Here is a 22793-nt window from a genome sequence, read left to right on the forward strand (position 1 = left end):
TTTGTTCTAATTGTCTGGCGTTGCTGATAAGCCGTTGGAGAGTTCTGTAGAGAGGCCACTTTGGTTTTCTAAGTGGGGACACAGGATAATGGCAGTGGTGTGAGCATCTTGAGCCTGGGTTTTTCATTTGATGCTGCGCTCTCGGACCATGTCCAGTTTCAGTGGCTCTCCAGACCCCCGATGTGCAGCGTGTGGCTAATGGCTCTTATAATGAGAGATTTACAACTTGGGCTTTCACATGCTGCCCCAACCTCATTTGTCCAGCTCACGGCGGAGCCTGTAATCATCTCTGCAGGCTCCAGCTCCGGGCTCCAGACATTCTGCTCTGGCCAATTCAGCTGAACAGATGAGAGGACAAGAAGCCCCACAGTCCCACAAACAAGAGTCACGTCGCTGCTGGGGAAGGAGAGGAAATCCATCCTGACATCTTATGAAAATATTTTTGTGTCTTGTTTACATAATGAATCTGTCTGTTAACGAAAGAACCTGAGGTGACAAGTTCTTTGGTCTCACCGACGTGTGTGGCTTTGCAGTGGGCCGAATGTGCCTCCAGGTCCTCTTTTGCAGGAAGTTTCAAAGACGTTCCATTTTTCTTCCTGGTGGGTTGCTTGTTCACCAGTCCTGAACTAAAAGTAAATAATTCATCCATGCTCATCCTACAGAAAGTTGCCTGACTAATGAGTCTGGTAATTGGGACCCTGTTGCAGCATGGATCTCCCTTAGGGGGAAGCTGGGGTGGCAGTTGGGGGTGGCGTCTCTTTCTGGCCACTGTTGTCCACAGAAGCATCCCAATTTTCTGCCACCCACCTGCAAGGGCAGAAATGGTCCCCTCTGAAATCAAACCACACTATGACTTTCAATACTATGTAATAATGATTCTTGTTCAGTGAGCTTGACAAAGGAGGGAGTACATAGTGATGGAAATGATGGCGTTTTCCACTTAATGGGAGAAGAAAGCTAAAGTGGAGACTGCCTCCCTCTCACATGCGCCCTCCCTCGATGGCCCCCAGCTCTTGTAGGACAAGCCCTCATGGCAGAGCTAGATGACACCCTAGAGGGCATACGGGTGCGTGCACTCCTTGCCTTGCAGATGAGGAAGATGAGCCCAGAGGAGGAGCTGACATGGCTGAGTGGCCAGGTGGGATCTGGAGCCTAGTGTCCTTGCTGTCTGGACTCTTCCCAGCATATCATGCTGTGTCCTACTAAGGCTCCCAAAATGGGGAGGAACTTGTCATCTTTCAACTTCTCCCAGTGCACCTTCTTGCTGCCTAAGCCCTGACTGTCTGCTTAGGTGAGGCTCCTAATTTCCTAGTTTTCCTGGCGGGATTCCTGTCCCTGCTACCCAGGCCTCAGTTCTCCCTGACCTGGGCTGCCTCCCAGCTCTGGAATCTTTCTGAGAAGAGAGTGCCTCCTCTTCCTGTCATATTGATGTCCACATTGAAGGTGTTTGGGTTGCACAACAGAGACCACCTGTGTCTGACTGCTTATGTCCATCAAGGTCTGAAAACAAGACCCTCATTCTTATATCCTCCTCCCTCTGTGCAAGTGGTCATGAAGGGAGGAAGGAATGTTTTTAAAGATGGTTTTAAGATTACTACCAAAATTATCTATCCATAGATCTATCTCCTTGCCACCCCTACCCACCTCTCAAAACAAGAACTAGTTTGTGCTGAGAAAATATCGTATAATAAGATCAAGAACCATAGAATGAAAGGCAAAAGACAATTCTTAAGAAGGAATTGAAATCAGGGACTTGGATACATGTTTGTACAATCATGTTCATTGCAGCATTATTTGCAATAGCTAAGCAGTGACTAGTGTCCACTGATGGATGTATGGATGTGGATATTGTAGTATGTACATTCAATAGCATATCATTTATCCTTAAAAAGGAAGGAAATTCGGACACACGCTACAACACGGATGAACCTTGAAAACATGTTAGGTGAAATAAGCCACACAAAGGCAAATACTGTATGATTCCATTTGTATGAGGTTCCTAGAGTAGGCAAATTTGTAGGAACAGACAGTAGAAAGGTGGTTGTTAGGGGCTGGGGGAAGGTGGGAAGGGGGAGTTAGTGTTTAATGGGGAGGGAGTTTCCGTTTTGCAGGTTAAACAGTTCTAGAGATGGATGATGGTAATGCTTGCATGCATGTTAGGAAAGTATTTAATACCACCGCACACTTAGAAATGATGAACATGGTACATTTTATGTGTATTTTATCACGGGTTTCAAAAAATGAGACAACTCGTGAGAGAAAAGAAAATGGTCAGATCCACAATGCATGGAAAAATACCTCTTTATGTGTGTCATCTCCTCATTAGACTGTGAGTTCTTCCGAGACAGGGATTCCTGTGTTGTCTGCATCTTTGCTATCTCAGCACGCAACTCAGGCCCTCAAACGTGCTATCTTCTCCGTAAATGTTTGCTGCACTGAGATGGTGGCATGATCACATCAATGCGGTACCCACGAGTGGAGTGCTTTCACATGCATTATTGTATTTGGCTGTTGTCATCATCCTTGAGGCTGGTGCCCCTGCTCTATCACCAGGAGAGACCCACACTCCAGCCACAGGGAAAGCAAAGCTGGAACACCCCACCCTGGCCGCCAAGGGCCAGAAGACTGTGCCTCACACTCCAGGGGTCTCAGATTCAGCTAGAGCCCAAGTGACCACAAAATTCAGTAGAATAGGCTTTCAAAATGTCTTTATTATAAACCATAATTTTCTGAGAGAGATGAAAATTATGTGTAAAGCTGTGACTAATAACACATTGTTTTTTTGAGGGCCCGTTCCATGACAGCACTGTGCTGAGCCCATGAAAACCTTTATTTGCTTCATTTAATAATTCCCAGCCCAACAAAGCCTATGCCAGCCTCTCTCTTACAGAGGAACAAACAGAGGCCAGGAGGTTACGTGGCTCATCCAAGGTTAGACAGCGTTAAAATGTGGTGGCACCAAGCGTCAACCTGGACCAGGCGTCAAAACTCAAGCTGTTCTACTTTTACCTTCACCTAATCATGTACAGTGATTATTCGTATTGCAAACTCACAGCTTCAGTCTTACTGTAGGGGTGACACCTGGTAAGAGACATAAATGGAGCTCAGCTTCCTCATCTGTAAAATGAGTAGTCATGGTGCCCTCCCCACAAGGTCATTTCTTCCATTAAAGGAGATGACACCTGTCCAGCATTTAGCAGGTGTGTGGCTCACGATAAACGTGCAATGCGTTTTAGCCATTATGACGTGACGGAGACACTGAACAGATGCAAGGGGCTTGGAATTATCCAGTGAAATTTATATTTGTCTTGTGTTTGTGAAACTGCTTACAAAGCCACTGTACATTTATATAATGACCCAGGCTTCATCCCAGGAGATAAAACGACTCTCCTTATAAAATGGTGTATTTCATTGGAAAGGCAATAAGTTATAAAATTTCTCACATTTCCCCTTTTGCTTCTGCAGTGGGGAACTCACCCTGCAGTTGTGATTCATCTGTGCTGGTGCCATCTCTTTTTTTGTTTGTTTGTTTTTGAAATGGAGTTTCACTCTTGTTGCCCAGGCTGGAATACAATGGCGCTATCTCAGCTCACCGCAACCTCTGCCTCCCAGGTTCAAGCGATTGTCCTGTCTCAGCCTCCCAAGTAGCTGGGATTACAGGCATGCGCCATCATGCCTGGCTAATTTTGTACTTTTAGTAGAGATGGGGTTTCTCCATGTTGGTCAGGCTGGTCTTGAACTTCTGACCTTAGGGGATCCACCCACCTCGGCCTCCCAAAGTGCTGGGATTACAGGTGTGAGCCACCACACCTGGCTGCTGGTGCCATCTTTAGCCCAGGCTTTTGAGTTTAATTCAATGACTTCTCCAGCTCATTATTTGCTTTTTTTTAAAATCAGTTTTAGTGTTTTTAAACTGCATTATTAACTATAAGCTACCTCAAATTTGGTTGGGTATAAATTATAAAACAATGCTCATTATAATTTAGTGTCAAAGATATTTCACTAAATTGAAAACCAATCAGTCTTATAAGAGCTTGCACGGTAAACTGTTTTATTGCTCAATTTTCTACATAAACCATTTGTAAAAAAAATTGGTAACAAGTAGATTAATCAGCAGTGTGACGTTATCTGGATGTATTTTAATACTAAGAAAACTTTTAAATAACTCTCATGCAAACTTGTTTTACTCATCAAAGAAGCCTCAGATGTAAACATCAAAGAGATGATTGCTGCTAACAAGAAATGTCACAAGGTGGGCTTGTATGCCACCTCCCCTGGTTGCCCTGTAAACATTCCGGTGACTTCATCACATAGAGCTTTGAGATTCTTTGGCCGAGGCTGGAAGGTGGAAGCCTGACTCATTCTGAGCCTAGTTACAGAGGTAAACTGTGGCCATTTTTTTCTTTCATTTAGCCAGATACATCCTTGTCGTTAAAAGACCTTTGAAACTGAGTAAAATGGCTTTGAAATCTCAGTAGAATACACTCAAACTGTCTGGAGAAGGTATGTTCTAATTTTTTCCCACAGATATAACCCTTATTAAAATATAAAGTAATCGGTTCATTCTGTCCACACTGAGTATCTTCTGGGCCCAGTACTGTGTGAGGCCCCAGGGGAAAGGAGATGAACCAGGTATCTCTAAAGACCTGGGCCAACTTGGGGAGATACTCAGGAACAGATCATTACACAACAGCATGAAAAGGATGCACAGTAGCGCCTGTTGGGGGCGCTGGTGTGGGCTGGCCGAATAGTGTTCCAAAAAAGATACGTTCCAGGCCTAACCCCGATACCTGTGAATGTGACCTTATTGGGATAAAGGCCATTTGGATAAGGACCTTGGCAGATGTCATGGAGTTAAGATGAGGTCACACTGGAGTAGGGTGGGGCTTACATCCAATGACTGGTGTCTATATAAAGGAGAGAGTTTTGGAGGCACATCCAGGGAAGATGGCCATGTGCAGGTGGAGGCAGAGATTAGAGAGGGGCTGTCCCAAGCCAAGGGACACAGAGGATGCCAGCAACCACGGGACACTGGGAGGGGCAAGGAAGGGTCCTCCCCTAGGCCTTCAGAGGGAGCACAGTCCTGACACCTGGATTTCTGGCCTCCAGAGCTGGGAAGGAGTAAATCCCTTTTGTATCCAGCTGCTGCCGTTGCAGTCACTTTTCATGGCAGCCCTGGGAATGAATGCAGGCACCAATCCAGCTTGGGGGTCATGTGGGGTAGCGGCGGATCGGGACGTCCTTCTAAGAGAAGCGATCTTGAGCCATGTCACAGGTGAGGAGTTAGAAGTTAGCCCAGTGGGGAAAAGGAGAGGGCAGCACTCATGGTCATCAAGCCAGCCCCTCTGGGAAGCAGGCTGGGTTTAAGGATTTCTAACCTGGGCTCCTTGAACTCCCAGGGTCCCCCTACGTGTGTGCTTCAATTTTGTACCTTTTCTTGGGGAGAAACGAATCCCTTGCATTTGAGTTTTGGAAGGACCATGTGGCCTTCATGGTCACAAACTGGCAATGTCAAGAAGGTTTGGCAGGACCGGCTGGGAGATGAGGCTGGTGGGGTCACCAGCTTGATTGTGACCTTGCTGACACCAGCAGGGCAGGGAGGTGAACTGACGCAATGGAGCAGAGCCTTTGTCTCAGGAGCAAACCAGCCTTGGCTTTCAGCTGGTTGTTGGAGGTGAGGGGGAGGGTGCGGAGTGGGTGCCCTCATTTCCAGTGAGGGCAATGGGAGGGTGAGGAGGATATTGTCTCAGATGAAGTCAGGCCTTTGGTTTTTGCTCAACCACTGGCCAAGGCGATGACACAGGAGGAAGAAGGGATGGAGAACCATGAAGGGGCTTGGTTTCCTTTTGCAAAAGCTGTTTGAGGTGACTTGGAGGCAGCTGGCTCTGAGGCGGGGCTCACGGAGGGAATCTGGCCTCTCCTGGGCCGGATTGGTCCCTCAGGTTTTGGAAGAGGGCACAAAGGCAGGACAGAGAAATGTCAAGGAGAAAACCCCCCAAAGAAAGTAAGACACAGTAGCCAAGAGGAAAAAGACAGGAGACCAGAAGTCAAAGAAAGGAAGACTTCCCAGAGAAACTGGGTGGTCAATAGCGTCAAATCACACCGAGATGATTAGCTGAATTTAAAGCTGAAAAGTGATTCTCTCTGAGAAACTTCTGTTTTAAAATATTAACAAGGAGTATTGTTAAAAGGATGGTGAAAATTCAGAATAAACCTTGACTTCCATAAGACTAGAAATAAGAGAAGGCATTTAAAAATCCAAGAGGTAAGAATTTGAGTGCTCCTTCCCTGCCTCTGACGCTGATGATGTAGGTAGGAGAGTAAGTGTAATTATTAAACAGACTGAAGGCCTCTGGGCATTTGCCATTTGCACATTTCTTGGGTGGATCGATTCACGAGGCAATTAGTGATGGTGCTTGTCTGCTACTTTTGTAGAGATAAGCCAAGCGGTATTGGGCAACAGATTGGAATTGGACATAATTTTTAACCATATTCTATGCTTCACCCAATATTCTACTTGCTATTCTCCAAATAGGCTGGATTTTTCTGCTTTCATACTTTATCTTAAGCCATTTCTGCCTTTCCCTTTGACTGTGGCTTGGGCTATGCCACCATCCCTCTCCACTCCGTTCACCTTTGTCTAAACCCAACCCCATCTGACAAGGCCATGTCAAGTGTGTCCTCCCTCCCACCAACTTTTCCTTGTTCCCTCTGCTGGAAGGGCTCTGTCCACGGCTTATCAAGGCCGGGGACAGCAAAGCCGTGACTTTCTCTTAGAGTTGCTAGAAAAAGAGAGCATCTCTCCTACCTTTATCTCTCAGCTCAGGGCCCCACACACCCTGAGCACTGCCTAAATTCCTGCTCAGTTGGATTCCGTTGCTGAAACACACACCGCCCTCCAGGCAGAAAACCAGGATTCTGGAAGTACTTGACTCAGGGCCTTGCGGTGTGTTCAGTCATGGTGGTTGTAGTCTCTGGGAAGAGGCTGAAAGTGGGGAATGGTTTTGGATGTGTGGTTCAGGCTGATGGAGACAGCAGCAGGTGCAATCTTTCCAGTCATCTTAGGAGAGAAGAGCTCTTGGCACCTACTAGTGAGCACACACACTCCCTGGGCACAGAGGGCCGGCGTGCTGGGCAGCAAACACAAGTGAGTCATAAACCAGCAATAACTTTGGGTGGTTAATTGAGCTGGTTTTTAATTACTTTCATAATAAAAGCGTGCTGGCTCTCATGATGGGTTTTGTTTTGTTTTTTCTATGATGGTTTAATTGAATTGAAACCATTGGTGAAAAGCCTCATTGAGATTCCCATGCCCACAGACTAGGTGTGGTTTTTCTAAAAGTCATGGAGTGGTTTTTGAATCAAAGCATTATTATTCTCTTCTGGGGCTTCAGACTCACCATCTGTAAAAGATGCCTTAAGTTGTCTTAGATCAACAAGCACTGCTGGACTTGAGCTATGCCAAATGTCCTGGAATGCTTGCTAAAGCACAGGGCTGAGCCTCTGCAAAACTCCTCATTTGCTAGGTCTGCAGGTCAGTAGGTGAGACATAAGAATGTGAATTTCTAACAAGTGCCCCCATCGTGTGGATGCTGCTGGTCTGGGGGCCACATTTTGGGAGCCCTTTCTGTTGAACAGCAATGCAGGGTAGGACCCTGTCTCGGGTCAGGTTTCCAAGAGGCAGATCCTGAGGCAGGGATTGAGGGCAGTGGGGCTGGGCTGCTCTTCAGGGAAAAAACACAGAAGAGTGAGGGAAACCTGATAAGGAACGGGAAAGAGCCAAGCAAGGATGTCATCTCAGATGAAGTCAGGTCTTTGGTTTTTGCTCTGGAGCATCAAAGGCAGAGTTGTCCCAACCTTTGTATTCCCTTTTTTTTTTTTTTTTTTTTTTTGAGACAGAGTCTCACTGTGTTGCCAGCCTGGAGTGTGATGGCACAATCTCAGCTCACTATAACCTGCACCTCCTGGGTTCAAGCGATTCTCCTGCCTCAGTCTCCTGAGTAGCTGGGAATACAGGTGCGCACCATCACGCCTAGCTAATTTTTGTATTTTTAGTAGAGACGGGGTTTCACCATGTTGGCCAGGCTGGTCTCAATCTCTTGACCTCATGATCCACCTGCCTCGGCCTCCCAAAGTGCTGGGATTACAGGCGTGAGCCACCGCACCTGGCCCCCAACCTTTGTATTCCTAAGAGTCATCCTGGGCCGTGCTTCAGAGTGGAGGGTCATTCTCAGAGTGAAGCTATGAGCCATTGTCAGTCACTCTCCCAACAGCTGGGGTATGGGGCAGTTCTCCAGCAAAGGGCAGGACTCAGACAGTCTCGAATGCATATTCTAAATTCACAGATAGGGGCATGGGAATCAATGAAGTTAAGTTAGAGACAAAGCCCTGTTTAGTGTGTATGCTGCTGTGTTCAGGGCCTGCACACCCTCTGCCCGTTTCTTTAACCAGGACAATTTCTTGATGCAGTTACAACTTTACTATTTTTTTAGATTCCTACACACACTTTTTAAATGTTGCAGTCATGTGGTTCATAGGCTTTTTCCTTTTTTTGATGAACATAGCATTGTAAGCACTTTCTCATGTTGCTATATAGACTTTATATTCATTATTTTAAAGGCCCTACATTACGTCCAATACATCTACCTCCATTGCCCCAGCTAGTCTGTGGTGGGCAGAATAATGTCCCCTCCACCCCCAGAGATGTTCATGTCTTAATCCCTGGAACTTATAAATGTGTTGCCTTGGCCAAAGGGACTGGGCAAATGAGATTTAGTTAATAACCTTGAGATGGGGAGTGTAGCCTGGATTTTCCAGGTAGGCCCAATCCAATCCAAGGGTCCTCACAAGAGGGAGGAAGAAGGGTCAGAGTCAGATAAGGAGATGTGATATTGGAAGCAGAAGTTTGAGTGATGCAGGGCTGCGAGCCAAGGAATGCCAGTAGTCTCTACAAGCTGAAAAAGGCAAGGAAGAGAATTCTCCCCTAGAGCTTTCAGAAAGGAACCCAGCCCTGCCACCACCTTGATTTTAGCCCAGTGAGGCCAGGTTGGACTTCTGACCTCTAGAACTGGAGAATACCACATGTGTGTTGTGTAAGCCCTGGATCTGTGGTCATTTGTCGCAGCAGCCACAGGCAGCTCATGCTCAGCCTTTGTGTATCTGATCATGGCACTCCCTCCACCTCCCTGCTGGAGACGAGGCATCTCCCCAAAGCTAGTGTTTACTGCAAGTTGTTATGTTCTGAGCATTGCACTAAGGGCTGGTTATGTCATTTAATTTCTTTCAGTAACTCTCTGAAGTAGATACCCTCATTGTCTTCATCTCATGGTGAGGAACCAAAGGATGCTGAATAACTTGTTCAAAGCCACATGAGTAATGAGATCTGGGATTCAGGTGCTAGGACTCTGTGGTGTGATTCCAGTAGCTTCCTGACCACTGATGCCACAGTGATAGCAACCAGCTGGGTCTTGGGGAGGGCTGCCTTGATCCTGCTCATTGCCAATCATAACTGGTGTCATTTATCAAACATTAACTCCACACCCCACCCTGCCCAAATGCTTTCCATACAGTATCCTCAGTGCATGGATTGCAAGGCAGCATTTTTGCAGGAGGTGTTATTGCATGCATTTTATAAAAAAGAAACTCAGAGAGGGTACACAGCCCATCCACTGTAGGTCGGCCTGGGGCCAAGCAGGATGCAGGCCCAGACCTGTCTAGCCTCAGCCCGTGCTGACTCCAAAGTTCTTAACCACACGTGATGCCACATGACCAGAGCAGGTGAGTTCTGTCTTCATCAGCTTTATTGTCAGTTTATCATGATGCATCACCTCTGTGCAGGAATCCAAAAGACCTTTCAGCTCTTATATCTGTGCTTCACGAAAAGTAATCTGTGCACATCATCTTGGATAACTGTCTCTGTCACTCAATAGCAGTCATAGATGGAGGCACGGCCCCACATCTGAATTAGAGCTGATGGCGCTCACTGTCAGCCAAGGACAAGATGAGACATAGCCAGGCTCTGGACAGGTCAGTGGTGGCCCTTGAAATTCCCTCGAACCATGTCTTGACCCTTTTGCAAATCTGCCAAACTTGAAAATATTAGAGCACATTATCTTCCTCATAAAATGCTTTCAGTTACAGTCATGCAGTGCTTCAGGATGGGGATATGTTCTGAGAAATGTAGCTGGAGGATTTTGTTGGTGTGTAAACCTTGTAGAATGTACAAACCTAGATGGTGTAGCCTCCTATGCACCTAGGCCGTATGGTATGGCCTATTGCTCCTGGGCTGGAAAAGTGTATAGTGTGTGACGGTGCTGAATACTGCAGGCAATTGTAACACAATGGTAAGTATTTGTATATCTAAACATATCTGAACATAAACAGTATACAGTAAAAATACAGGCTAAAAGACAGAAAATGGCCTACCTCTATAGGACAATTCCTGTGAATGGAGCTTGCCGGACTGGAAGTTGATCTGGATGAGTGAGTGAGTGGTGAGTGAATGGGGAGGCCTAGGACAGTATTGTCTACTGCTGTAGACTATGAGCACTGCACACTTAGGCTGCACTACTTTTATTTAAACAAACAATTATGCTACAACGTTCTGATGGCTACAGCATCAGTAGGTGATAAGAATTTTTCAGCTCCATTATAATCTTATTGGACCACTGTCATATATGCAGTCCTTCATTGACCGAAAGGTTGTCATGCAGTGCGTGACTGTGTATCTAAATTGTTCATAAACCTTTTTGATGAGTTGATAAAGGCAGGACTCTAGTTTAAGGAGCTGCTTTCATAAATCTCTTCTTTCTCATCACCTGCACTAGCAGTTGGGGAGCCATTTATTACAGCCCCTTGAAAAATCACCTTCCCTAGAGTATTTCCATTGCAGAGGCAGAGTGGTTACCCTGGGCTGCAGAAAATGGACCTCTTCCTGGACTTGCTTCCTATTTCCACGTTCATACCATTTCCCTGTGTTTGGTTCATGTTTCTACATTAGCGACTTGACGAAGGTCACTTTTAGAGATGGGGCGGGTGGGGGTAGGGCAGTGCTGTGGCTGCTGAGGGTCTGTAGCGTAAGGCTGTGTAAGCCCTGGGTAGACTTTGTAGTACTGCTGGCTTGCATCTAAGAGAAAGCGTCTGCCCAGGACTCCGTGAGGTACTCAGGGCAGGTTTGGTGGATGAGGAATTCAGGCAGAGCAGATCCACAGACATGTCCACTGCTATTAAGCCAGTGGTTGGGGGATCCAGGACTAGAATCCCGGTTCTCCAGTTCTTGGTCTACTGCTCCATCCAGTTGGACCTGACAATATTCTTAGCTATCTTTGTGGCAGATACTCACAGAGAGGCACATGTGGGGGATTTTACATAGAGTGTCTCATTATATGATCACTAAATTATCCTCAGAGGGTCTAAAACAGTGTTCATATCAGTTTCTGAGTCATCCGTGACCCCTCCAATAATGGTTGCATTAAGAAGCTGAATGAAGATCAGTTTTGTATTTCACCCATTCTTAGCTCTAGTGATGTTGGGAAATCTATAGATGTGAGTCTGTCTTCTGCTGAGTATAAACTTGGGACACTGGTGAATATGATAGGGCTAAAATTATGCAATTGTGACTGAGTCTAAGGGAAACAAACGATCATATGGAAGAAGAAATCTTGCAGATGAATAAACTAATAATGAACCCAGAGAGGTTAAATGGAGGGGATGGAATAAGAGAAATGTACAAGGTTTTGTCATGGTTAGACTATCCTGGCTTTACTATTGGCTGATAGAATATGTGAGTAGGTGACATTAAATTTTACAGTAGAGTTATATATTCCATTTTATCCTTTTATATACTAAAAAGTAGCAATATTATCTCCTTTTGCCTAGGATTACGGGACAACTACCACAGTAGAAGAGATCAAATTGCCCTTAAAAATCTCCAGTCTGATGTCACAGAGGCGAAATCTGACTTCACCAAGGTAACATACATTTCTAACTTCTAGAATAGTCAGCAAAATGCACCCATCTATAAAACATAATCACTGGCCTACTTGTGATGTGATTACATTTTATTTTATTTAGTCAAAATTGAATTAATGTAGTAAACAATCTAGCCATGCTATAGATTTAATTATTCTTTTATCATCTTCAGCAACAATTTGTAAGCTTGCTGCATCTTAGAATATGGCAATTGCTCCCAACTTTAAACTAAAATTTATCTGCTAGAGAGAGAGATAGAAAGAGAGGGAGAATTATGCCATACAGCATTTTGAAGATGAGAAAGAGGTACTCTGAAATCTAACAAGCTGGTATAGGTTGTTAGAACTGCAAAAAGTGTCAGTGGTCTGAATAGGGAGGAAAATTAGAGGTCATATTTATAAAATGAAATATTTCAGATCATAGGGAACAAAAGAGCTTGGTGCACAGTGGTTAATATCCTCAGTGTATCATACACCAGCCTCTGACTAATCGACTGATTCAGTTAATCCTTCCCATAGCCCCACAAGACAGGTACTGCTCTTATATTAATACCTAAAAATGAGAAAACTACAGCTTCAGTAGGTGACTTGCCCCAAATCTCACAGCTCGTATAACCTGCCTGGCTCTGGAGCTTTTGTTCTTAGCTTGCTCTAAAGGATTGTCATGGTGGAAGTCTCTTTTGAGTTAACAAGATTTACAGTATGGACTTTCTCACCTTAAAAAACCATCCGAGATGTTACAGTTTACAAGGCATCTGCGTGTCTGTCAAAGATGGAGGTTCTGCCGCCAATTTTTTTGTAGTTCTAAGAGAGAGTGGAATTATAAGAATCAATCTCTCATAACAGATTAAAGTAGCAAAGATACCTATTAACATATTTTTTTACCCAAAACGCTTGTGTTAGTTATTACTTTGATTTAGCTCTGTATTTAATAAAGCTCAACATTTCCTTCAGAGACTCCGGGCCTGAAATCCCACAAGATGGAGAAAGGAAGTTATTTGGGGTCCTGAGATTTACTCATCAATATTTAAAGCCCTTTCTATGTGAAAGCACCAAGCTCACTGTCTCAAGATGTAAAGATGCATGGCTATAATTAATTTGCTCCCTCGAAGCAGGAATCAGAGCCCTGGGTCTGGGGAGGAAAATGAATGGGAAGAGCAATGGATCACTAAGAGCTGTCCTTGGGTGGAGAGGCCAGTTAGGAGGAGAGAGATTGAGTCAGAGAAGGGCATGGGGGTGATTCTGCTGAGCTCCACCGCTACTCTTTTTTAAGAAAGATATCAACTGAGGATATTTGTCACCTGTTTTTCACATTGAGCTGGCAAATTTCAGCATTTTCCTATTGATGTCAAAAATTAATCAGAGTTTAGTCACTAATGTTGATGTCTATGTTTGCGGCTATGTGGCTGGATCCCTGTAACATACACACACACACACACACACTCCTCTCTCTCTCTCTCTCTCTCTCTCTCTCTCTCTCTCTCTCTCTCTCCCCTTTCGCTCTCATGCTTGGTCATTATCTGTGACAGAATTCAACAATTCTGGAAATTATACCTTCTGACCACCTGCTCTGGAATCATCTGGATCATCTAATTTGGTCAGTAGGTGACTCAAATTTCCCTCTTAACTTGGAACGTTTAGAGCTTGTCCCTGGGCATGCACTAGAAGGCCTGCCATAAGATGATGAAACACCCCAGGGACTGCCCTGCTGCCCTGTGACTGTGGCTGCCGTAAGTCTCCGCCTCTCCTCCAGGGCCCAACGAGATTGATCACTTTTCCTTCCAAAATGCATTCAAGCTGTAGCAATGATGGGAAGTCACCTTTTCTGCCAAATGATTATTTAAAAGGAGTAAATATAGAACAGAGTTCTCTTCTTTAAGAAATTTTTAAAATTTTCCTCTTAATAAAAGTAATAGCAACCCCATGCAGAAATGGGAAAATACAGAAACATATAAATAAGAAAATATTTATCTGTACATTTTCCTCTATTTTCCCCAGCATTTTAACATAAGACTGTGATGCATATTAACTTTTGTAGCTCTCTTATATTATTCTCTTATAATATCCCATCATAAGCAATTCTTCATGTCATTTAAATTATTTATAATTTGTATTTTTAATTTCTGCAGAATATAAGATGCAGTTGTGCAGTCACAATTTACTTACCCACTCCCCCTTTAAAAAAAAAACAGTGATTCTTGGTGGTTGTCAGAGAATGGGGAAAAGGGACTGGGAAGTTAGTATTTACTGGGTATAGAGTTTCAGTTTTACAAGACAAAAAGAGCTCTTGAAATGGATAGTGGTAATGGTGATGGTGGTACAACATTATGAATGCACTTAATACCACTAAGTTGTACACTTAAAAATGGCTAAGATAGTAAATGTTATGTGTATCTTAATTTAAAAATCGGGGAAGAATAGATTCTTTCTGGCTTCTCACTGCTCTACATCACACTGCATTGAGTTCTTTGTTTTTAGTAACTGCATGGAAAGGCAAAAGTTTCATGATGGAGAGTGAGAAAAGCTCAGATTTTTCCATTTGTCTTTAAACTGTCTTCCCCTGTTGCTACATACCAGAGCAAGTTCATACATTGGAAAATGCGCTTCCATGCAAGATGAAATGCCCCTAGGCTGACAGATTATCTAGTGACCATGGCTCCAGATCAACTCAATGGAGGAAGGCAGGTTTGCAGCAAATGAGGAGTCTTCTGTGGGAAGCTGCAGTCAAAGAATCGTTGGGCGAGTACAGCACAGGCTGCAGAGCAGCAATGGGGAAAAATTCAGGTTTCAAGGTAGAGATGGGAGGAGAGCCTTATTCTTTGGAGAAATAAATTGCTACAGGAATGGAGGCATCATCTCTCCAGTGGCTTAAGAGCCGATTCCTCTGATCATCTGCTACTTGACTCTTTCTGGCTTCAATTTATGAAATTATGCCCTTCTTAGAAATACCTCAAGGCATAAATATAAAGTTAAAAACAGTCAATAAAAGCATAAAACTATGAAAGCAGTTACCAGCACTACAAAATCATCTTTGAAACATTTAAGAGAAATCAATATCTTAAAGCAGCATCTATGAGAAAGAAAAAGTAAAAAAAATGTGTTGTGTGGTGCTGGTCAGGAAATGGATGGTTCACCAAAGCAAGACACAAAACCCAGCCACTCATCTGACCTCTCTCCAACGCGAATGTTCTACCGTAAATATGAGATGATTTTCATGCTCCTTTTAAATCAAATCTGATGGCAGTTAATTTTATTTTAGATGAAAGAAATCTCTTTGTAAAGACATGTTTCGTTAACCCAGTAGAAAGGAGGATGGAATGTCACCCTGAAACAGCTTAATTTGAGAAGATATTTGGTGTAAAAGATGTAATTACTTTCTAGAGAAAATTTGCTCAGTTTTAAAAGTAGTTGGCTGACTTAGGAACATTGAATAACCCCCCATCTCATCCCCTTCTTGGTTTCTGAGACCCAGAAGAGGGATGCAACACAAAGTGATGTGTTAGAGGCTGAATCACGTCCCCCCAACCCCCACTAAATTTATATATTGAAGTCCTATCCTCTACTTTCTCAGAATGTGACTGCATTGGGAGATAGGGCCTTTAAAGAAGTGATTAAGGTTAAGTGAGGTCATCAGGGTGGGTCCTAATCCAATCTAGTGTCTTTATAAGAAGAAAAGATTAGGACCCAGACATGGAACAGAGGACAGAGGGAGGACTATGTGAAGATGCAGGAAGAAAATGGCCGTCTATAAGCCAAGGAGTGGCCTCAGAAGAAACCAGCCCTGTGACACTTTAATCTCAGACTTCCAGCTCCTAGAACTGAGAAAATTAGTCCAGTTGTTTAAGTCACACAGTGTGTGGTACTTTGGTGCTATGGTAGCCCTGGCAAACTTATATAGATTTTTAAGAGGTTGGACCTTATCTTCAATCATTTAATGGGTCTCACGAAGAGACTAGGGTTTAATACAAAGAACTTCCCATACAAGAGTGTCCTGTGTCTTAAAGAGCAAAGAGTCCTCCAGTGTTTCCTTTTCAATATCTCCCAGTTTGTTGTTTGGGGACTTTTTCTCAAAGCTGAAACTATACACTGGGAAAATGCAGCACTTGGCTCGTATTAGATGCCCAGATAAATATGTGGAACATACAGTTAAAGAGTTTGACCGTGACTGCATGTATGAGTAATAGAATCACACCTAAAAAATTACATGACTTCTACATTTCTATCAGCAAAATTTCAATGTATTGGATATACAATGAGTCATTTCTATTTATGTCATTCAGGTAAACTCAAATGCATTCCATTGTAAATTCCACTGAAATATGGTATCACTTTGATGTGAACACCCCTCACTTCTTTGTTGGTTGGATTATGTCAGATATCCACTCGTTTCTGCTGGGTCACGGGAAGAGTACTGGAGAATTACATCACACATTGGTATTTTGAGAGGGCAAATCGATTTTTCTTTGGAACTTGGCATTCATCAGTATTTGTCCCTCAGGAGCAGTGTCACCTTGACATCCTGAGTGATTCCAGGGCTTCAGAAATAAGTTCAAGTTCATGCCGTTCATGATTGCTCTTCCCTCATCCATTCACAACTGATAGAGTCAAAAATCATGGTCACATTTGCCAGGCCCCACTTAATGAAATGATGGCTAATTCCTTATCCCGTCCTCTGGGCTTCTAGGTCCTTCTGGAGGGACGTACAGGCCTGCAGCCACTCAGCACGGCCTGGGGGCATCCCTCAGCATGCACAGCCCTGGGCTCTGGTTGTGGCTTCAGGGCTTAGTCCAGACATGTAGCCAGAGTCAGATATTTCCAATCCCTGTTGTTCCAGGGTTAGATGACATTCACTCATTCCCAGCAACACACCCCTCGTTGATGCCAAGCTCATGGGTGTCATGGTGTCCTGAGCCTGAAGAGCAGGTACTCTCTTGATACTGGAGACCACAGTACGAGGAAGCCTGGAGGCCCCTGCCCGAGAACCGCCCCTGTTTTCTCCTTGCTTAGCAGCTGTGGCAGCCAAAGGCCCTGTCCAAGGTCCTGTAGCCAGTATGGGAGTCCCGGCTCACGCTAGACCCCAGGTGGCCTGAGTCCTAGGCCGGCATCTTTCCCACCATATCCATGCAGAAGAATCACCTGGGAGCTGGTGAAAGATACAAATTCTAGGCTTTATCCCCATAGATCCTGAGCAACCTAGGCCCAAGGAAGGAGAGGTCTAGAAATCTGCATTTTTAACATGTCCTCCCCACCAACACACACACACACACACACACACACACACACACACGCACACACACTCTCTCTCTCTCTCTCACTCATTCACTCTAGGTGGTTTCTATGCAGGCAGTCCCTGGCGCAAACTTTGGGAAACACTGCCCTATAAAATAAGACCTATACTGCAGTTTCCAAAGTGGGTCTTTTTTTTTTCTTCAAAGAGCAGTGTCAAAGGAGCTCCTACTGGGTATGATTGTACTCCTCATAGGATACACAAGAACAATTATGATCAGAACTAAATTTAACTAAAATGGGAGGGACTGTGTACCAAGTGAAATAGGCAGCAGGTACATTTCAGTTTTTCTTGTATGTAAACTACATCCATAAAAAGTGCTACAAGGGGAAGGGATTCAGGGTGCCGCAGAAGTGTTGGGGCTACAGGCTGGAATCTCACTGGAAGCTCTAAGAACACTGATGCCTGGGCCTCCGTGCCCAGGAATTCTAATATAATTATTTGGGAATGAGGCCTGGGCATTAGGGTTTGGACGAGTTCCCAGCTGACTGATGAACCCTGGGCTGACAACTGCTGGAGAGGAAGCCCCACCTAACAGGACTTCCAGCAGCCTTAGCCTCAAGGAAGCGATGCATGATATGATCGGGAAGTGTGAGGTAGCCGTTGAGCTAAAAGAGAGGGCTGAGAGTCCCCTTTCATGACTCAGTGCTACTGCACTGACCATTTTTTTTTTTTTTTTGGAAAAAAGTAGCCATAGATATTTTTATTTATTTTTAAATGAAGTAAATTTTAAAACGACTCTCCTGTCTATTTCTTCTTTTTTGCTCATCTCTGGGTATTTGAATGTGCAATTCCCCATGTATCTTTTTTTTTTTTTTTTTTTTTTTGAGATGGAGTCTTGCTCTGTCACCCAGGCTGGAGTGCAGTGGCGCGATCATGGCTCACTGCAAGCTCCGCCTCTCAGCCTCTTGGGTTCACACCATTCTTCTGCCTCAGCCTCCTTAGTAGCTGGGACTACAGGTGCCCGCCACCACGCCCAGCTAATTTTCTGTATTTTTAGTAGAGACGGGGTTTCACCATGTTAGCCAGGATTGTCTTAATCTCCTGACCTCTTGATCCACTCGCCTTGGCCTCCCAAAGTGCTGGGATTACAGGCATGAGCCACCACGCCTGGCCCCATGTATCTTTTTAAAAAAAACCCCACATATAATGTGATGGAGATTGTCATGAAAACAAGCCAACCATCTTCCTATGCCTGACTCTGAGGACACAAAGCCCCTCAGGTGGCTAAGATCACACACACACACACACACACACACACACACTGGCCCTCCTGCAGCCATGTGGACTTGCCATGCCAAATGTCCAGCTATTGGGGAACATGCAATTATTTGAGTCAGTAAATATTAGTCCTGCCCTGAAGAAAATAAAAATGCTACTGTGCTTGCTGTCACATTTTGGAATGAGCAAATACCCTGCTTCCAACACACACAGGCCCTTCCTCTCCAAAATGTGTTGTCTTGAGAAGACCAGCAGCTTCTTCTCATGACTTGTCTGTGTTTCTCAAAGTATGTGACCCAGATCACCTACATCAGAATCACTTGAAATGCAGTTGAAATGCAGATGCCTGGGTGCTACCCACAACCTACAGACTCAATCTCTGGGGCCTGGGGAGCTTGCAGTTGTAACATCCCAGGCCATTCTCTGCATGTTGGGATTTGGGAGCTGCTGTGGCAATTGTTGGGCATCCAGTTATGCCCTCAGGCCCCCAAAGCAAAGATTCTCTGCAAGCAGTGGGAGCTTAGTGGTTACATATATTATTCCAGATCCTGTGCAGCTCTAGGCAAGGATTCATTGTAAGCATGCACCATAATGAACGTCTAAACGGGGGCCAGGACCCTGTTAGCCTTCACTAAGTGCTGGGGTGTAGTCCATCTTCCACGTCATATTTTGTAGTGCTTCATACATAACCATAATAGAAATAAATGAGTATAGACCTGGTTAGATGCTTTGTTAAAAATCATAGCACACTCTTTTGGACACATGAGCAATTTACTGTTAGGACAAACAATCTGCTGATTGGAAAAAATGAAACACCTTGGTCATTTAAAAATACTGGACAAAAACTCATACAACTGATCATTGAAATGCAGCAAAGCTACGTGTGCCTTGGTCCAGTGTCCCCGTCCCCCAATTCTGATAAGTGAAATAAACTGATTGTCATAGTGTTGGTCTGGGCAAACGTGGGCATTTGATTTTTTTTTTTTTTTTTAATGTTTGTGTGTATGAGAGAGATGAAGTTTTGCACTTGGTGCCTAGGCTGGAGTGCAATGGCACAATCGTGGCTCACCGCAACTTCCGCCACCTGGGTTCAAGCAATTCTCCTGCCTCAGCCTCCCGAGTAGCTGGGATTACAGGCATGTGCCGCCATGCCTGGCTAATTCTGTATTTTTAGTAGAGACGGGGTTTCTCCATGTTGGTCAGGCTGGTCTCAAACTCACGACCTCGTGATCCGCCCACCTCAGCCTCCCAAAGTGCTGGGATTACAGGTGTGAGCCACCACGCCCTCCTGGGCATTTGATTTCTATTGTTTTGCCCTCTGGACCTTGACTTCCATGATGCCAAGCAGCAGGGAGCAACTGAATTAGAGTCTAAACCGGCAAATATGGAGGACTCCAAAGGACCAAGGTAGGGAGGGGGCTCCTGGTAACCACCGTTGCTGTTTCCTTTCAGGACTACTGACTGATCTCCCACATGAACCTGTGGCCCTAAGTTCCAGCCACCTCCAGAATTCTGTCTTTCCTCTCCATTGAGAATATAAGCCTGTATTCGGGGGTTCCTGGGCTTGGCGGAGGTGGTTATCAGAATTAGATGATCCCCATTGACACATCATTAGATAAATTAAGAATAGACGCCCAGCAGAGAAAACCAATTCATGACTCAGGCCAATGTTTCCAGAACGGGTAACTTGTCATAAACATCTAGTTTTCCTGCCCTTCCTGCCATCTGTGAGCATCAGGTGTGCAGTAAAAAGCCTTGGACACGACATCTGAGTGTTATGAACCCAGTGCTCCGGCATCCTGGTGGTCCTTGAAAGAGAGTTTACTGTCTGTGTTTCAATTGACTGCTTGAATAATCGGGATCTTTTTCTATTTGCAGGAGACCCTGGCATCACAAAACACAAAAATGATTTCATCCATAGTCATCTCCCAGATGATTGATGAGAATAAGTCAAGAGAAAACAGAGTCTCCTTGCCCCTACCATGTGCGATTGCTCAGTCTCATGCACATCACGCCAAGCAATCTCTGGCTAACTGCAGCGGAGTCAACATTCACAGAGCATTTGCGCTACTTCCGGGCAGATTAGGAATCCCAGCATCGTCAGATGAGCGAGGACCTGAGACAGAGCTGCCGCCCAAAGAGGAGAGCCCCTGTGGGGGCCCCCGCAGAGGGTTTGCATCCATCACCATCACGGCCAGACGCGTGGGCCCCCCAGCCAGCGCCCTGGTGTGGGGGACTGTTGGGGACTCTCTGTGCCCCAAGTGCAGGGCTGAGGACACACCGTTCCAGGCGCCCCCGGCTCTGGCCAATGGCGCCCATCCAGGTTGGCATCAGAGATCTTTTGCCTGCACAGAGTTCTCCAGAAACAGCTCCGTGGTGCGGCTGAAGGTTCCCGAGGCCCACACAGGGTTGTGTGAGAGACGCAAGTACTGGGTCACCCATGCGGATGACAAAGAGACCAGTTTTTCTCCAGACACCCCACTGTCAGGAAAGAGCCCGCTGGTGTTCAGTTCCTGTGTCCACCTCAGAGTGTCTCAGCGGTGTCCAAATTCAATCTATTACGTAGACAAGTCTCTCTCCGTCCCCATTGAGCCACCTCAAATTGCCAGCCCCAAAATGCACAGATCGGTCCTGTCGCTCAACCTCAATTGTAGTTCCCACAGATTAACAGCAGATGGAGTAGATGGCCTAGTGAACAGAGAGCCAATAAGCGGAGCCCTGAAGCAGGAGCTCGTGGAGGGAGACCAGGACCTCGTAGGCCAGCGCTGGAACCTAGGTTTACAAGAAAGTCACTTGAAGGAAACCCCATCGTTGGGGCGGGTGCATTCGGGGACCGGCGCTTGTCCTTGGAGTGGTTCTTTTCCATTGGAAAACACAGAATTGGCAAATGTGGGAGCTAACCACGTCACTGCAAGAAAAGGAGAAAAGGACCATGCAACTCATTGTCATGCCAGCAGTCATGCCAACCAACTGTCCATTCACATTCCTGGCTGGAGTTACAGCGCAGGTGAGTGGTGCGTCCATCTGCAGGAGGGTGGCCTGTGTAAATGTCCTAGCAAGGTGGCTGTTGAGTGAATTTCTTACACAAAACTTATTCTAAGAGGCGTTTCTCACTAGACTTGCAATGATCTGCTCTGCTCATAGTTGACAACTGATAGCTCGGCATCGATGTCTGATTGGATAGATTTTTTTTAGTTGAGACTTTTGTAGATTGTAAGAGGCCTTCTGTCAAATTCTTGTTCCCAATAGTTCCAGACCGTATGTAACGAGAAGGAAATGATGGCCTCCAAAGAAAGTTAATTTACAACATGCCCAAATTGCGTTCCAAAAGAGGGTGAGAAGAATGAAATGCCATTTGCCCCCAGATGTTTCATCTCTCTCGCCAAACATCTGCATATTTAGAAGTGTCCAGATTTCTGTACTTTCTACTTTTCAAGTTAACCTCATCGATATAAAAGCTAGACTGCAAAGCTTCATAATGGAGTGTTTATGTGTGACTGTGTGTATGTGAATGTGTGTGTGTGTGCGTGTATAGTAATTATAGGACATTTTCTAAATTAGGCAAGTCAGGGACTCTGTGTGCCAAATAGTAGCAGCAGCAGCAGCAATTTTCTGTCCCCCTGGTTTTGTCTTCTGGGGCATCATGGCCAGGATTTGTTGCTGTTTCTGCCATTTCCAGGGCTGGGCAGAATTCCCAAGGTGGGCTGCCCTGAGAACTCTGCACCTTTCTTGGGAAATCAAAAGAGGAAAGCAGGCATTTTATGGAAGAAAGAGGCCAGATTTCTTTCTCTGTGTAAACTTCTGACTTTCCACTTTACTTTCTGCAAGAGGCTCTGGTTTATGAATTACTGATTTTCTATTTGGAAAAAAGTATTTAAAGATATTAGTATATACAATTGAAAATGCAGAATATGCATAATAATTTTACGGTACAACTTTTGTTCATTAAAGCTTTATTAGTAAAAATGACTGTAAAACATTTAAAGTTATAATGTGTATAGAAATGTTAAATGATGTAATTAATTTTAACAAGTATATATATATTGAATGCTCAGAGATTTTTAAGGCAATTTTGGCATGGCTTTCAGATTGATTAAACCATTGAAATGCATGTCTTACAGACTTATTACAAGAAGGACAACATAGGCAGCTATCAGTGTTCCAAAGATAAATCCCACTTTAGTATTTAAAGAGATTGCTCAAGCTAAGCACTTCGTCTTCCTTATTGATGATGATTCCAGAAATACACCACTGCATTGTTGTATGTTACCCCAGTTAAAGCACATCCTCATTTTTAAACCACGTTTCATGGTGTG

General features: G+C 44.7%; 1 protein-coding gene across 4 annotated transcripts in view; it reads left to right on the forward strand.

The window, feature by feature from the left end:
• The window catches only part of C3H10orf90 (chromosome 3 C10orf90 homolog), a 253220-nt gene that overhangs the window by 150288 nt on the left and 80139 nt on the right, over window positions 1-22793 (forward strand). For 3 of the 4 annotated variants that reach the window (XM_003277783.4, XM_030805470.1, XM_012505627.2), the window contains exons 3-4: window positions 11878-11969; window positions 20356-21484. In XM_003277783.4, coding sequence (XP_003277831.2) covers window positions 11878-11969; window positions 20356-21484 — 1221 coding nt within the window. Of the gene's footprint in view, window positions 1-4941; window positions 5675-11877; window positions 11970-20355; window positions 21485-22793 lie in introns of those variants that run through there. The other variant, XM_030805479.1, reaches the window with a different exon arrangement.

This window comes from Nomascus leucogenys, chromosome 3 (genome assembly GCF_006542625.1).
Source record: "Nomascus leucogenys isolate Asia chromosome 3, Asia_NLE_v1, whole genome shotgun sequence".
Taxonomy (NCBI): domain Eukaryota; kingdom Metazoa; phylum Chordata; class Mammalia; order Primates; family Hylobatidae; genus Nomascus; species Nomascus leucogenys.